We start from the raw sequence: 18,434 nt of genomic DNA on the forward strand, positions 1-18,434 counted from the left end.
TCCATAGAATTGGATCAGTAACAAGTCTTCCATAGAATTGGACCAGTAACAAGTCTTCCATAGAATTGGACCAGTAACAAGTCTTCCATAGAATTGGACCAGTAACAATTCTTCCATAGAATTGGACCAGTAACAAGTCTTCCATAGAATTGGATCAGTAACAAGTCTTCCATAGAATTGGACCAGTAACAAGTCTTCCATAGAATTGGATCAGTAACAAGTCTTCCATAGAATTGGACCAGTAACAAGTCTTCCATAGAATTGGACCAGTAACAAGTCTTCCATAGAATTGGATCAGTAACATGTCTTCCATAGAATTGGATCAGTAACAAGTCTTCCATAGAATTGTATCAGTAACAAGTCTGAGCCTGCGGGATAAACCCAGCTCAGTTAGTTAGTCTGAGCCTGCAGGATAAACCCAGCTCAGTTAGTTAGCTTGCAGGATAAACCCAGCTCAGTTAGTTAGTACTTGAAGTGAAAGGTGTATGGAGAGACGGGAGCTCATTAGAATTAAATAGTGATAATGTTGACCCTGTTCCGGCAGAGTTACTGCCGTTGTACACTTAAGAGTTTATGCCCTCTGTCTTTAATAGGTCCAGCCAACATCTTTATCATCCTGTTTTACTGGGGGGGGGTTTGTTCCAAAGGCAGCATCTTACCATACTGTATGTCATTGTCTACTCACAGATTTGGCCATACATGAACTTAGACCGGTTCTTGCTAATGGCTTTAGTTTTAGATTTTTGCATTTGTATTTTTAAAACATAAAAAATCTTACCTGAATAATTGAGTCATATGTAAATCAGTCAATCAAAATAGTAACTTTAACCAAAAAGTAAAGGTGCAATAAAGTTCACTATGTTGAATTATTAAATCTCTGCTAGTTGATTTGCATAGCGTTCTGACGCTTGAATCCAGTTGGTTCCTTTGAAATCAAACAAACCACGGTATGCTTAAAACCTGGTTCACTCAAGGTGCTCTTCAGTGAAACGGAGCACATTATACATAGAAGCACTGACGGAATAACTGTAACGGGCTGGGGGGATGACCCCCCCCCCCCCCCCCACCACCACCACCACTTTAAAATATCCCTGCAACTGCGTGTCGTACTCGTAAGGTCACTTGTTCAGACTTCAGACTAGTTAAAACTGTCAGATTGCAACAGACAGGCATTTTTAATCAGCACAACCCAGTCGGCCAACGAAACATTATTCTTCCCCATGCAAATTGCGCTGGTCTGCAGTGTTCCGGTGGGCATTTTATTTTGAACCAAGTTTGAACTGTCGCCTCCCTTCAGGCGATGGGACGGTAGCTAGGGACGGTAGCTATGCTACACACAGAACGCATGGAGTGTGTTCGTTTACAAGTCAGATATTCGGCCAGCTGTACCAGTTTACTGCTATGTGGCTTATTTCTATACCCTATAATGTTTTCAGATACATATTTTAGCATGATGATTAGGTTTAAACCGAGTAATACACTGTCTGGATGTTATCTTGAATGGGAATAAAAAGGATTGAGCTTCATTTTTATTGCCTTTTATCGATGTGGGCCTCGACACATCATCACGCAGTACGTATTTTTTTGGTATCCATTATTAGTTGAATTTCAAACTTCTTGTACATGTTATTAGAGATCTTTAGAAACACATTGGTGAAGAACGATGAAATCTAATTAGAATACATGTTTTTCAATTAGACTATCCTGACGTCCTGACGTCGCCATGCAGCGACGTCGTCCACTCCTCCTATATTTGCTGGCAGAGTCTATTCCCAAATACGTGTATTGGTCGAGATCTACACACTACTGTTTATTGGTTATTTGATTGGTTCAGGCTACGTCGCAACGCAATGTCCAACGCTCCATATCAGGACAGTTTTTCGGGCGATCTCGCCACACTCGCTCCTTGCCTGTGCAGATGAGGTGTTAATGTAAATGAATATAAGTTAAGCATTACACCTTGCTGTTGTTCCTGGTGGTTTTCCACCTTTCCACTTTCTTTGATTATGATGTTCAACTAAAATACAACACACCAAAAAACACATCAGCCTGTATCCTATAATACAACACTGTTAAATATATATGAGCAATAAAATGTAACCCCTCAAATAGCTACAGTATAGCTATCAACAGCAATGGGCTGTGAGGTTTATTTATTAGTAAATTAAGTTGCCAGATTCACAAATGAATATAGAACACTTTTAATAATGCACAGCAGCAGAAGGAAATAGATAGGTTTAAGCCCCAGGCTTTTCTCAGCATTTCTGAGACATATGTGGATATGACCCCTGTAACAACAGCCAAAGATATGCTGGAGATTAGCTACTAGCTGATACAAATATTGTGAAAACATCATAAAAATACAAATACTACTAAGAAAAATCGTAGTAGGGCAAATTAAGTCACAAGAAGATACGTATCACCTTCTGTTATTGCAACAACCAGATAAGAAACCAAATGATTTACACACTGACAATAAGAAAATGCTTGAATGTACATAATGTAAAATCATCATGTGCAGAACCGGCACAGAAACTAACGAATAGTGAAAATAGCCTATCTACAAGCTCATAAAATAACCATATCACGGTTTTTGGAAAACGTTGGTCAATTTCAGCAAATGTAACCAACATTCAAGGTGAAAGTGTTCTAGGACAGTGGTTATCTGTAAGACAGTCAGTCTGTAAGTAGCGTATCCAATAGGCCTCTCTTTAGAAAAGTTTCCTCTCCTTAACAGTGTCCTAACAGCCTCAATACCCATGCACCGTAGCCTACAAACTCACCATCGTCAGCAGATTTCAAGAACCTGGCTACAGGCGACCTGTCATCCTTATTTCTGGCGCTACTCTTCTGTTCAGTGATCGTAATTCTCCATTCCCTTTTTGTCTTCATGCTCATGTATCAAACCCACAAGGACATTTTAATAGATAGATTATAGTGTATCATGTGTGCTCCTACTGTAAATTCGTTTCTACCAAGTTTTATGTGTTACTACTCTAGTATTGTCCACTTTACCAGCGTGGACATTTAATGGTTTTGTTCTTTTGTTTGTGTTGCATTTGAATATTGCATCAGCATCTATCACACAGATGACCAAAAGAGGGTTCTTCTATGACCTTTTCTAAGATTTCTGCCTTTTCTTTGAGAGAGAGCGAGTGCATTTTCCGGCAGCGGCATCTGCCACGGAACACCCACGGCAGTCGGTAGTGTTTCTCGGCGGCATCAGTCTGACACTCTACCCCAAACCCTACCCCAAACCCAAGGGGCGACTGTGGCTCAAGAGGTAGAGCAGGTCGTCCAATGATCCATGGGTCGGCGGTTCGAATCCCGGCTCCTCCTGGCTACATGTCGAAGTGTCCTTGGGCAAGACACTGAACCCCAAATTGCTCCCGATGTGCTGGTTGGTACCTTGCATGGCTTCCGCCGCAATCGGTGTATGAATGTGTGTGTGAATGGGTGAATGTAATGCACAATCTATGTAAAGCGCCTTGGATAAAGGCGCTATATAAATGCACCATTTACCATTTACCCTAACCATAACCGCAAGCACGACGCAACGCATGGCATCAGCTGCGGAACACCCGCGGCAGGCGCCAGTATTTCTCAGCGGCATCAGTCCGACACTCTACCCCAAACCCTTACCCTAACCATAACCGCAAGGACAACGCAACGCATGTCGGACCAAACGCACTGCTGCGGAAGCTAGCGGCAGTCGAGTGTCATAATCCCCCCAGTTTTCTCACGGCAGCTCCGCGGCTGTTCCCGGCAGTTTACCGGCAGTTGAAGCTGCGGCCAAGAGATGGAGCGGCAGTGGAGTGACATAATCCCCCGGCACATGCCGCCCCTCCCCCCAGCAGCGCCGTGGCTGTTACCGTTAGTTGTGTCGGCTGGAGCAGGCTGCCGAACGGACCGACAGAGCAGCGGAACGGAGCTGTCATAATCCATCCACCTACTCCGGCAGCTGCCGGTCCTCCCCCCGGCAGTGCCACGTCTCATGCCGTTGCTGGATTATGCACTCGCTGCCGTTTTCTTTTCCAGTCAGGTTATTTCCTTTCTTTAGAGTTTTTCATGGCCTGAAAGAGGGTCTAGTAGTGAGTCTTCTTGTCGGTATCAGCCAGAGCACGGGAGCCTATCCACGTTTCGCAATACAATAGATTGCTGAAGTGGAGCGCTATACACCTACCATCAGCTTGTACTGATGTACTTACTGCACCTCTTTGTTACACAAGCCGAGTTGGCGGTACCCAGGATCGAGCACAGAACCTTGTAGCCCAAAGGCGAGTGCTCTACTGACTGAGCTACCTGGACACATAGAGTACAGGTTTATCTAGCTATAAATACACCAAGTCTCTGTGTGTGTACGTACGTCTGTACGTCTGTAATCCACGTAACTCGAGAACCGTTCGCCCCACCGACTTCAAATTTGACACACGCGTTCCACCCCACCACAGGGGGTGCAGTGCCTGGTTTCGTCCAGAACCACCCCAAAAAGGCCTCTGCCCGGGCTCTGGACAGGGCCCCTGCCCAGTGCCCAGTGTCCATATATGGAGCTGACCTGTTCTTTTTTTTTTTTCTTTTTCTTTTTTCTCAATGTATTTTTATTGAGGCTGAAATTTCACAACTGTTCAATCACAATTCAATGTATATAGAACCACACATTTTTCTTTTTTCAACACAACATAGAGCTGACCTGTTCTGACATCATTCTGACTTCTGCATATACTCCATATTTGGGCATGCCTGACAAAGAACTCGATATATGGGCATAAAAGGGACACAGACATAATATCTGGGTGGCGCATGCATTTCCAACTTGCATCGTTCCAAGTAGGCCAATGCCCAACAGGCATGGTAATAGGTTCTAGTTTGCCAGACTGACTAGATTTGCTTTTCAAATGGACCTGTGGTGGAGGCGAAAAGCAGCAGAAATCTCATATCGCACAATCAATTCAACAGTCCAACAGCGCATCGCAACGGGTTCTCCAGATATGCGGGAGACACATACAGACATGCAAGCACAGTGTCATGCATTTATGGAACGACGCAGGGTAGTTGGACAGAAATCCCCCACAACATCTATTTCAGACATACAGCCACCGATATTGTCCCTTATCATTTGACCCATTTAGGCCTGACCTCAACATTTTTAAAAATCCTTCTAAATCCTCCAGTTTTCTGAAATAAATATTTTCACGATTTTTCAAAAATAGCAGACCTACAAGCTCGTAGCGCGCCACTCGGTGGCGTGCTATGAGCTTGTAGATCTGCTATTTTTCACTAGCTAAATTATAACATAATGTTTAAAACACCAAAAGGGGTTCCCGCCCAAAATGGGTTAACTGTCCTTTTGCGCAGATCACGCAAACCTCAGCAAAAAGAAAAGGACAATATCGATGGCCTCCAACTGTAGTGACAGCCGTGATTGAACAGGGCAATGTTGCCGTCAAACACATTGAAACATGGGCTGTCAGATAGAGGGAGTCTTGATTCTGATTGCACTGTAATCTTAATTGTGTCTCCATAGTGACTATCGCTACGTGGCGGCGGCTCTGGCAGTGATGCGGAATGTGACCCAGCAGATTAACGAGAGGAAGCGGAGACTGGAGAACATCGACAAGATCGCCCAGTGGCAAGCCTCTGTCTTGGACTGGGAGGTGTGTGTGTGTGTGTGTGTGTGTGTGTGTGTGTGTGTGTGTGTGTGTGTGTGTGTGTGTGTGTGTGTGTGTGTGTGTGTGTGTGTGTGTGTGTGTGTGTGTGTGTGTGTGTGTGTGTGTGTGTGTGTGTGTGTGTGTGTGTGTGTGTGTGTGTGTGTGTGTGTGTGTGTGTGTGTGTGTGTGTGTGTGTGTGTGTGTGTGTGTGTGTGTGTGTGTGTGTGTGTGTGGGTTAATGTAGGGCATTATGTAGAGAGAGCTGCTGATCGTTGCAAAATATACCCCTTCTGGGTGTAGCAGGACCAGCATGAATCCTGCTTATTACATGGCTAGTTAACCAAAATCAATCATTTGACACAAAATATTGATTTAAAAATGATTTTATTATTAGTTCACATGCTTACACACAAGAAATTGTCCATTAAGGATTTACGATCTATAGCAAAGTAAACACGTGCAGAACCACGATCTGACATACAGAAACGACAGATGCAGTAACTGACTGAGCACATTGAGTTTAATACTCAGGTGGGGGCTTTTGATGGAGGTTATATACTGTAGGTTACATTTTACATACAGTAAAATGGGAACTTATTATTATTATTTTTTGGTAAGCACAAAATCATTGTGTGTGCGTGCGCAGGGTGATGATATATTGGACAGGAGTTCAGAACTGATCTACACAGGAGAAATGTCCTGGATCTATCAGCCCTACGGACGCAGTCAGCAACGGATCTTCTTCCTGTTTGACCACCAGCTGGTCCTTTGCAAGAAGGTAGGCCTCTGTCTGTCTGTCTGTCTGTCTGTCTGTCTGTCTGTCTGTCTGTCTGTCTGTCTGTCTGTCTGTCTGTCTGTCTGTCTGTCTGTCTTTCTTTCTCCCTTTCTCCCTCCTCCCTAATGTTCTCTCTCACTGTGTCTCTCTCCATCTGCCATTCCCTACAGGGCAGAGAGCAACAGCAGTTTGGTTGAGCCAGAAATAAATAAATGAGAGAAATGATGTAGACATAAGGCAGTCAGGCAGGTGCTCTGGCACTGTGTTTGCTCTGTCTCCCTCCCCGTCTCTCTCGTCCACATATTCAGCTGATCCCCTCTGCCTCTCTCCAGTACACTCCTTCTGTCTATGTCTAACTCTTCCCTTCTTGAAGCTTAACGCCTGAAAGTCATTGTAGTTTCGGCATCGCTCCAAAGTATTAATTTAGGTTTGATGCAGGGCACACAGCTCAGATGAGGAGAGGCGGCACGCGCCGAACGCCAATCAGAGCCTCAATAAATGCAGCATTAGACCAGTGGTTCTCAAAGTGGGGTCCTTGAGGGGGTTCCAGGGGGTCCCCAGCTAAATGATTGGTAACTCTGAGAGTGTACAAATGGAGAGTGTACCAAATGGACCCTTACGGCAGTGTTTCCCAACCTGTGTGCCGCGGCACTTTACTGTGCCGTTTGATGTGTCCAGGTGTGCCGCCTGATTTGACCGAAAATAACACTAACCCTCCCCCGAAAGCAATATTATAGCTACTGGGCTGCAGGCTTCCTATTGTTGCGTCGTTGTTGTTGTCACACGTCTAACCATTAGACGTGCGATAGAACAATAGGAACAATAGACTCTAACGACCCTCGGCCATTGAAATGTTAATGCTAAAGAGATGCATCCAGAAGACGCTACATTTCGCGCATATGCACGTAGACAGCAGACACATACAGTCCTACATGTCCCGACCCAAACACTGAGGAGGTAAAGTAAACGTGACGTTGTTGTGATTAAACATAATGTGCCACGAAAAATAGCTGTCCAACTGTCCAAGTGTCCATACATGATCGCCTCGTTCGGCCAACACAATATATCTGCCTGACTCCCTCCCTCCACAGAAGCGCAGTGATGCCTGATTTATTCTTCGTCGTACACGTGTTCCATGCTGAAAATGGCTGATTTACAAGCTCACAACGCTTGTCGATCAGCTATTTTCAGCACGTGGAAATATGCAGGCTGTGAGAACTGAGACCCTTCACAATAAAAGCATGCAGCTTTCACAAGTTGGCCCATAATAAAGACAAGGAAAAGGATTAAGAATTAGGTGGCATTTCACATTGCGTATGAGCTATTTTTTCTCCAAAATGTATTTTTTTTAAAGGAATTAATTTTGTATTATTAAATCCCCCAAAGTTTTTTTATTCAATAAAGTCTGAGGTTCTATATGGATATGGGCTGTGGTACTGTGGTAATAATAATAATAATAATTCAAAAAAGAAAGAAAGAACGAAAAATAACTCAAAATATTGAATGATGAATATATATATATATATATATATATATATATATATATATATATATATACTGTATATATTATATACACATACATACACATATGTATGTATATAGATATATATATACTGTATATATTATATACACATACATACACATATGTATGTATATAGATAGGCCTATACACCGTATATCTAGGTGTGCCCTGAGATTTTTAGGCTATGAAAAGTGTGCCCTGGGACAAAAAAGGTTGGGAAACACTGCCTTACGGGTCCATTTGAGCTATGGGGGTCCGTGCAGTGCCGTCTTCAGGCACAAATCAGCAGGGGGGCATACGTCTTTCCAAAGGGGGCACTTAAACTTAACACCCCTATGTATAACAAATAGTCGCCTATTAACAAAGTGATGCTTGAAAAAGGCTACAATAGGCTACAATTATGCAGCAGCACCAACAACAAACAAAGAAATACAAATATGTTGAGCATTATAATGTCTTCTGCATGAATATATTACCTTGTATTTCTATTAACTATTCGGTTAATGTATTTACAATAATCATGGAGAACTTATAGATTTAACATTTGTAAAACATTAAAATATTGGTAGGGTAGGGTAATCTGCCAATCTGGACTGGAGGGGCACAAAATCAACTCCCCCCCCCCAAAAAAAGAAAAAAATATTAGGGGAAAAAAAGCATTCGGTACCTTCTCTCTCCTCCTGCTTTTCCGTCTCTCTCCTCCTGAAATCATCTACCTTGTTCAATGTGTTGCTTATTTGATCAAGAAGTATGCACAGCTGCCAATGATATCCTCATTAGTCATTATCCTAATATCCAGACCCTGCGCTGCACGTCAACTTTATTTGAATGTCCCATGTAATGTAATGTTGTAGGACAGGACACTCACTGCAGTCATCGTTCAATGTTCTCTCATGTACACAATTCATTATTAATAAAAGACAAATAATATGAATTGTCTATCCTAAAACCGAATCTGTATGGGGCTGAATGTGCTATGGTTTAGTTCGCTCCTGTTTCATCAACTGATTGTAAACACAACGCACACACAAGCACAGGATATTTCATTAATAAGCAGCCTATTATTTAACAGGCTACTGTTGATTGTAGCCTACTACAATATGACTTGGAAACAAATGGCATTGAACATGAACTTGGATTTTAGACCTGCAATGCTTCCGTAAGGGCCTATGGCGTGAGTAGGCCTAACAACAATTGGAACATTATGAACGAAATGCTGCACAGATGTAAATTGATGGGGAAATGGCCCAGTCCCCCCCCCCCCCCCTCTCTCTCTCCCCTCTCTCGAAAGCAATTGAATGGACTGCTGGGTGTTGGAAAGCCGGTCGGTAGGCTACTTTTTGTTTTTGCGGGTCGAGGGATTGGTGGGTCGTTGATTAATATATTGTTTATATGTGTGTGTTTGTGCGTGTGCGTGTGCGTGTGTGTGTGCACACGCACGTGCGGGGAGCTAGGGGGACTTGTGAAAAGGCATTATGACTCCCCACGACCTCGCCAACGTGCTGGGAAGGCATTGCGTAATCTAAAATACATTTTGTGTGCTTGGACAAGACCTGTCCAAACACTGAGTGCTCGTCTCTAAATGGAGCTGTGTTACTTTGTGGCCTAATGCACCGAGGCTGTAGTGTCCTGTCAGAGGAAGCTTTATGCTTGGATAGGCTCAGCAATACACACACACACATACGCACATACGCACACACACACACACACACACACACACACACACACACACACACACACACACACACACACACACACACACACACACACACACACACACACACATGCAAATGCATGCACACACAAATACACAAACACACAGCTCATACTCTGAGAGATACACATGAATGAACGCACGCACGCACGCACGCACGCACGCACGCACGCGCACATACACAGAGATGATTACTTAATCTCTTGTATCTTGTGTGTACTGTACACAACACCCCATGCACAAACACGCACAAACGCAAGCACACAAAAACACACACAAGCACACATGCGCAGTGACACACTCATGTGCTTTCCTCCTTTGCTCTGCCTCCACGCAACTCCGGCCCTCCATTATCTGTCCTGAACATCTACACAGCATTCAGGAATGTGTACAGTATGTATGTCCGTCTGTTTTGTTTACCACAACAACGTGTTAGCATGCTGTTAACATGGGCCTGGCCCGCCTTCCTTCTCCGCCCTGGCCCGCTCGGAAGAGGCGAGGGCCGCGAGACACGCTTCATTATGAATCCCACGTCTTCCCTCTGCGGGGTCCTCGGTGCAACACGCGTAGCGGCTGCCCCGTGGCCGTGTTTGTAAGCGTGTAGCGTGTAGCATGTTGGCTTCCTTCCTCTCATCTCTCTTATCAGCACCTGGAGACGCGGAACCATCTCTGCACGCTCATTAGCACGCTGGGCTTGGATTATTTGTCCTTTTCTTTCTTTGCCCCCCCCCCCCCCCCCCCCCCCCCCCCCCCCCCTTTCGCTTCTCAACCAGTGGTCCGGGGACCACCAGTGGTCCTTGAGGAGGTTCCAGGTGGTCCCCAGCTAAATGATGGAAGAGTTGGTAACCATTAACCAAAAGATCCCTTATAGATCTTTAACTCTAGAGAGTGTGAAATGATGGTTTAATTGTATGCGCTCAAGAGTAAAATGATTGTTAAACATCTGCATTACTTAGTTAATTCACAAGAAGTCTGCACAATTAGAAAATGAAGAATTGTAATTTGTATCAACGTTTGCCTGTTATTTCTCCATAGTACCATAGTACCACATCAATACAGCGTGGAAGTCTTCGGGCTGAGAGGGCTCATACTACTGAATAAATAATGGACCTTGATATGTAAAAGGTTGAAAATCACTGTTCTAAACCATAAAATGAGATGTACACATAACACCATCCTTTATTGATTGATTGATTGAAAACTTTATTGAAAATCCATTCAAAAGGATACAGACACAAGAAAGCCGTTAGGTGTTATAGAATATAGATCAGTGATTCTCTACTGTTTAAATGTCAAGGACTCGCATCAGTTTGACGTGCATTAGGGCCAGGCAACCACAACCCCCTTTTTGATTCATGATATTTTATCTCTGGGACCCTAGTATTCTAATCCATACACTAAAATCTTCAGTGTTCATTTAACTCAGAGTGTGTACAAATTAAACCAAATGGACCTGTCTCGTCTACAGTCCAACACTGCAGTTTGGCAAAGTAGGGGTAGGGCATTAATTTATCCCCCAAAAAAGTTTAAATATGGAGCTGTGGGGTTTCTGCTCAACAATATGCTAACGTTTGTTGTTTGGACGACAAACGTGACCCGTTTTCAACCTCAGATAAATATTTTCCTCTTTATCTGATCCTGGAGTCTCACTTTATCTTGTAAGCTGTACATTAAAGGACCACTTCACCACTTTTCAACTTACCTTCAATTCATATAATTGGTCCTCACGAATGTTCATGATAAAATGCCACTATTGTTTTCCTACTCTGTCTATGTTCAGACCCGTTTAAGTCTGATTTACAGTAGGCTATACAAAGCCGACCTTAGCCATTCTACAAGCTCACATCGCCTTACATCACGATTTCCGGAGCTTATAACTGTTTATGGTGCACAACGTGATGCGCAACCAGGCATGGACAACGGTTCAAATCATAATTCCTTAATTTCTCTTACATCAGAATGCAAAAATGCACTGTGGAGATTTGTTCTGTGGTGTGTGTGCGTGTGTGTGCGCGTGTGTGTGTGTGTGTGTGTGTGTGTGTGTGTGTGTGTGTGTGTGTGTGTGTGTGTGTGTGTGTGTGTGTGTGTGTGTGTGTGTGTGTGTGTGTGTGTGTGTGTGTGTGTGTGTGTGTGTGTGTGTGTGTGTGTGTGTCGGGGCCAACAGATGGAGTGAGTTGCATAAGACATATTTTTCAGAACACCTAGGGACGGATGCCTGCAGGCTGACAGCACACACACACACACACACACACACACACACACACACACACACACACACACACTGACGTCCTCCCTGCTTCCCCCGTAGGACCTGATTCGCCGGGACATCCTGTACTATAAGGGGCGCATCGACATGGACCGCTACGAGGTGCGGGACGCCTGTGACGGGCGCGACGACGACTTCAACGTGAGCGTGAAGAACGCCTACAAACTGTGCAACAAAGACAGCGAGGAGATGCACATCTTCCTGTCCAAGAAGCTGGAGGAGAAGCTGCGCTGGCTCAGGGCCTTCCACGAGGAGAGGAAGATGGTGCAGGAGGACGAGAAAATCGGTTAGTCGCGCTCGTCTCGTCCACAAGGCTATTATAGCGTTGTTGTCGGGCAGAAACCTCTTATCTCTTATCTTTTTTTCCCGTAAATGAACATTCTAGTTGATACAGCGTCACACAAAAGCATCAAAGGCAGCAGATCTGCAAGCTCGAAAGTAGAGTTTTGGACACATGGCGATCGCCACCTGACAGAGACCATAGTTAACTGAACCAAATAATACAAACTAGAATTGGAAAAACAGTTTTAGTTATCTGGAGGGGAAAAAAATCTTTCAAAAATGTTAAACTCTTTCTAAAAAGGATCTGAAAAGTTAAGAGAAAACTAAATTAAATTAAAAAGTGAGGGGATGTACGATGATGAGAGCCATCATCGTACATCATCATTACATAACATGTCGATTTGCTCAGACACATATGACGCAAATTCTCCATTCATTGTCAAAGGCATTTCATGTTTGTGTTAGGACAAACATCTACACTATAGCTGAATATAGGATGGGCTAGCGCCCCTCAAAAACTAAATTCTAAACCAATAACCTTGCTCCACCCGCTCCTGCAGAATTTGGAACGCACTGCTCCTGCCGACAACCGGGATTTGATATTTTGCAAACAAACAGTATTTGCTGCCGCTCTGTATGATGCGACGTTGGCACAAAACATTCACCAGAAATGGACTATGCCCTCACAAAACAGATCATACTAGGTAGGATACAGTACATGGTGTAGTTCTGTGTATTGTGAAGGCCTGTGAAGCCAAGGAATGTCGCGCTTTGTTGAGGGGTGTTAGCCCCTCCAATGTCCAGCTTTTGGTATGTGTAACCCAAATTTTGTCCTAACACAAACATTTAATGCCATTGACAATGAATGGACAATTTTGAGTGTTTGTGTAAACACAAACATTGCGTTACACAAACATTGATGACGAAGGTGAGGACGCAAATTGTGATTGGTCGGAATGAGATGATGTATGATGATGTACGACGATAAGAGCCCCTCACTTCACACGGGTGTGATTATTTTAAAAGCTACGATCCGTATGTTTATGTAGTTCTCTCCTGATATGATGAACTATAATAACCAATGCCGACGCAGCTAGTCACAATCCGGTGCACCGTCTGAAATAACTTTATTGATATTTTCAACCAGTAGATGTCCTACCTGACAGCAGAGCAGAGTAAACATGTCTCAATAGAAGAACCAGTAGATGTCCTACCTGACAGCAGAGCAGAGTAAACATGTCTCAATAGAAGAACCAGTAGATGTCCTACCTGACAGCAGAGCAGAGTAAACATGTCTCAATAGAACCAGTAGATGTCCTACCTGACAGCAGAGCAGAGTAAACATGTCTCAATAGAAGAACCAGTAGATGTCCTACCTGACAGCAGAGCAGAGTAAACATGTCTCAATAGAACCAGTAGATGTCCTACCTGACAGCAGAGCAGAGTAAACATGTCTCAATAGAAGAACCAGTAGATGTCCTACCTGACAGCAGAGCAGAGTAAACATGTCTCAATAGAAGAACCAGTAGATGTCCTACCTGACAGCAGAGCAGAGTAAACATGTCTCAATAGAAGAACCAGTAGATGTCCTACCTGACAGCAGAGCAGAGTAAACATGTCTCAATAGAAGAACCAGTAGATGTCCTACCTGACAGCAGAGCAGAGTAAACATGTCTCAATAGAACCAGTAGATGTCCTACCTGACAGCAGAGCAGAGTAAACATGTCTCAATAGAAGAACCAGTAGATGTCCTACCTGACAGCAGAGCAGAGTAAACATGTCTCAATAGAAGAACCAGTAGATGTCCTACCTGACAGCAGAGCAGAGTAAACATGTCTCAATAGAAGAACCAGTAGATGTCCTACCTGACAGCAGAGCAGAGTAAACATGTCTCAATAGAAGAACCAGTAGATGTCCTACCTGACAGCAGAGCAGAGTAAACATGTCTCAATAGAAGAACCAGTAGATGTCCTACCTGACAGCAGAGCAGAGTAAACATGTCTCAATAGAAGAGTAGGGAGACCACCTCCAACCACTGCAGATGTATACTAGTTATGTTGTATATTCTATACTCTACAATACAGATTGGTTATAAAGTCAGGCTTATAAAGATTGCCATTCAATGTTCTGATCAGATCTGGTCATTTTTATTGAGGTAATCACATCCTGGTCAGGGGCGCCAGAGGGGGGGGTCCGAATGGTCTGAATGTCCCCGCACTATTGGGGGTTGACTGGTCTAGTTATTTATTTATTTGTCCAGACCAGCCGCTGGTGGTCTAGCACCGTTCCCCATTTTTTTTGCGTAATTGTCATTGTGTACTGACTGCATGCTTGCCTCTCGTTGCAATGATCATTCTGGCTATACGTACAGTAGCTGTTGTTGCTCTCAGTCTCAACTTGATCAATCCATTCAGGTTTCGAGATCTCGGAGTACCAGAAGCGGCAGGCGGCCATGACCGTGAGAAAGGTGACTAAACAGAAAGGTGAGGCAACACGGAGACAGCAGGTGACTTCCTTTTTCTTCACGTAGACGCTGTGCTCTGTCTTCTCATCGCTGTTTACTCTCAGCCGATCTGCTCACACACGCACATAAGACGTGCACATACTGTACCTCCGCTTGTCACGAATGCACCCGGACTAGCCGCACAGCGCTGCAAAGAGCTATCTATGCCCAATTTATGCCCCGTCATAAGACTGAGTCGCACGCCGAAAATAGCCAATCTACAAGCTCGCAACGTGTCGTGGATGCGACATGTTGTGAGTTTGTAGATCTGCTATGTTCGGTGAGGGACGCCGTCGTGCGACGACGTATAAGTCGTATAAGACGTATAAGAGAGAAGTGGATTGATGTCTTCACAGTATACATTATTATTCATGGCATTTGGTTTCCTTTGAGTTCAGTGTCCCTCTCAGCCCGTTAATGATGATGAATCGATTTGCTTTGTTAAACAGTTTGTTAAGCATCAATGAAAAGACAGAGGGCTGTTTTTGCATGCCATTTGACGTTAAAGGACAGTTCTAGTGTGTTTGACATTTGGGGTTCCTGTTCTATTCTCCTTTCAAAATAGTCATATTATATACAGGTACACTTATACAGTATAATCTTTTGTCCGTTATTGAGCAATCGGGGGCAGCCATTTTGTCCCAGGACACAGCCATACAGTATCCTTTCAAACCCACTGAAGTCGCTACTTTCAGTGAAACCTCTTCCGCTGCAATGTTTTTCTCTCCCTGAAAGTTAGCATGATCCGTGTGAGTATGAGTCTAAACCTTTAATAATAGGAGATGTGCCTTCTCCTGTGAGTATGAGTCTAAACCTTTAATAATAGGAGATGTGCCTTCTCCTGCCGAACTGTATTTTGGCACACAGCTTAGGAAATGATTTTCATAGCGTCTTATTTTTTATTTTATGTTTTGGTGGGTGTTTGAAATAGCATTCATCCATCCAGCCCCTAGACTAACACGTGAGACATTGCAATGCAACGGCGGTGATAAATGAACACAAAATTGCATGCCAAATACCTCGGAAATGGAAGCAAAAAGTGGGCGGAGAAATTCCAGTCCAGACCAGCATGACAAAGAACTCACATCTGAAAACCACTAGTATTGTCCTTTAAAAATAACATTTTAGTGGTAGGATAGATGTGTCGACATACATTTATCATTACTGATGTTGGTGATTCTCTTCTTGGTGATTTTCATGGCAAGCATGACCAATGACCATCCATAAATTAATAATAAATTAACCAATTACCACTGCTGGAATATTCTCTCTGACGATCCCTGTGTATGTACAAGTCTGTCAGTGAGGTGTTTGTTTTCTAAGTGCTCTGTGTGCGTGCGTGTGCGCGCGTATGTGTCTGTAACATGGCTGGCACAAGGTGAAGTACTCTCTTGAATTTCAGATTCATTTTTAGATTTCATCTTCAGAATGAGGGCCATGTTGTATGGACATGGTTTGAGAATGATAAAGGTATATGCATTAGAGTTCTCTCTAGAGGTAGTGCTACAAGATGCCATGGCAACTGCTATAGCGATGGGAGCCATTGTGATTGGAGATGGCATTGGAGCATGCAGCCACAGTCGAATCTGTCTTACCAGTGTTATCTTGTCTATCCCCAAGATAAACAGGTCTACACCACGACCCAAATAAATCCAATCCCTTCCTCTCAAAACCCAAAACGGTGTTTAAGAAAAGACCCCTGACAAAAGACACTGGGCCCTATTTAGACAAACTATGGCACAAGGTGGCGCATGGTGCAAATAACTTGGGGGTGTGTCCAACTCCAATTTTACTAGTTAGACGTAAAGTATGGTGTTCGGTACAAAGGGGATAAGGGCATAACATGAATTAGACCAGTTAGTCTTATAATCTCTATGGTGTCTTTTCCCATTCCTTTTAACCCATTAACCCTAGTGTCCCTATTCTGGAGCAAATGTTTGACCAATAAGAGATTTAGTGTAGAGGAAAATAGGGGGTTAAAGTTTAAGTGATTACTGAGTTTACTGTGCAATAATCAGATACACTTCAGTAAGTGTTTAAAAGCCAGGTGCGCCTGCACCATGGAGCTATTTAAATACTGAACGAGAAACTAAGGACCTGCTCTGAGGATCTGCTGTTTCGCAACGTTAACGCGCGCGGCCATCTACAGGAGCAGCATTACTAATGTGATATAATGATGTAGATGGGGAACGTGCTGCGAACGTGCTGCGGCTGTTAGGAACTTTTTGTAAGCGAGATACTATCGTTTAGAGAAATGAGACGCAAATCAAGCTTTTTTTTTTACCCAAAAAGAAGAATCCGAGATATTAGCGTTCAAAAAGCTGCATCCCCATAGACAGCATCCCCATAGACAGCATCCCCATAGACAGCATCCCCATAGACAGCATAACCAGTGGATATTCAAAACAAATAATGTCACCGCACCGGAACCGGAGTGTTATGAGCACATACTGGACGTAGGGGATCACTGTAATCAATTGATATTAAATAAAGGCGTGATAAGGCATCATCGGCGGGGAGGTACATATGAATACATACGGCGTAAAAAGGCCAAATTGCCGATACATTATTTAATTAATCACATACTCATCCTCTTAGTTATTAGGATATTTGATTTAAACCACCTCTAGTGGGAAGAAATGTGTATCATGCACCCCCTGCAAATATACTTCTAATCAGTGTTTCTAGATTGCAAAAGAATAATCACAAATTTCTGACCTATGTTAAAAGGTTTTTAGCCATCTGCAAAATAATAGCTTTCTTCACCAATGTGTTCATAACAACTAACAACTCTCAATTACTTCCAACCCAACTACTCTGGGAAACTTAGTGGGAGCCAATATAATACAAGTTGAGAAGGCCTGGTGTGAATAACTGGAAAAATGTAAATTGGCCAATATGAGCTTGTTTTAGTAAAAATGACTCCCTGGCCAGATAATTGGCCATGCCTACTTTTCAGGGGGCCTATCCATCATTGTGGTGGCCATAATTAAATATCACTTTTTTGTTGAGTGGTATTTATATTCTTAGGCTTCCTAACTGAAAATGGGTATAATTTGGCATTAACTCAGTAACTTCAAGTCTCTCAGCAATGCCATCTACATTGTTGAACATGAGGGTTGTTTAGAAAGATTCCTGATATATATAGATCTATATAGGCAAACTGGAGAAGCTGGTGGACTGCGTTAAACTTCAGACGAGGTCAGAACTCCTCTTTCTGAATGTTCCCAGTCCGGGAGGCATCCTTTGGTTAGACATAGCATTGGTTAGACATAAGGTTTGTGAGGGGTGCGTTAAGACGACCGGATTAAGGTTGGTGAGGGATAGATGGATAGATGGATAGATAAGAAATCTGCTAAAATGAAAATAGTAAAATACCTAAAACATAATTCAAGATTTTCCATAATCATCTAAACAAAAAATGAATTTCATTTTCGATTTCTTCCAAATCACACAATAGACAAATTCTATCCTCATCAGGAGTAGCAATGAATCTGCATGTTTCTATAGCTAATGGTAAGGTCCCAGAATATAACTATGCACAAAATGATCGTTGACGTTTGGATGCATTTTGTGTGACAGGACTATGGTCCTGAACCTTATTAGTTTTGGTTTGTACCATAAGCCAACAGCCCAAATCTCTTCTTATTATAAGGAACATATAATTCTGCATTTCATGAATATTACAGCATAATCCATTAAAATAAATAAATGGTGAATTATT

At 43.2% G+C, this 18,434-nt stretch overlaps 1 protein-coding gene across 6 annotated transcripts in view; it reads left to right on the forward strand.

Annotated features, from left to right (window-relative positions):
- LOC306929830 (rho guanine nucleotide exchange factor 9) overlaps positions 1 to 18,434 on the forward strand; it is a 214,906-nt gene that overhangs the window by 50,483 nt on the left and 145,989 nt on the right. For 5 of the 6 annotated variants that reach the window (XM_079510562.1, XM_079510560.1, XM_079510563.1 and 2 more), the window contains 4 exons: positions 5,525 to 5,654; positions 6,295 to 6,426; positions 11,968 to 12,211; positions 14,622 to 14,690. In XM_079510562.1, coding sequence (XP_079366688.1) covers positions 5,525 to 5,654; positions 6,295 to 6,426; positions 11,968 to 12,211; positions 14,622 to 14,690 — 575 coding nt within the window. Of the gene's footprint in view, positions 1 to 5,524; positions 5,655 to 6,294; positions 6,427 to 11,967; positions 12,212 to 14,621; positions 14,714 to 18,434 lie in introns of all 6 variants that reach the window. The other variant, XM_079510561.1, reaches the window with a different exon arrangement.

This window comes from Electrona antarctica (assembly GCF_951216825.1).
Source record: "Electrona antarctica genome assembly, chromosome: 1".
Taxonomy (NCBI): Eukaryota; Metazoa; Chordata; class Actinopteri; order Myctophiformes; family Myctophidae; genus Electrona; species Electrona antarctica.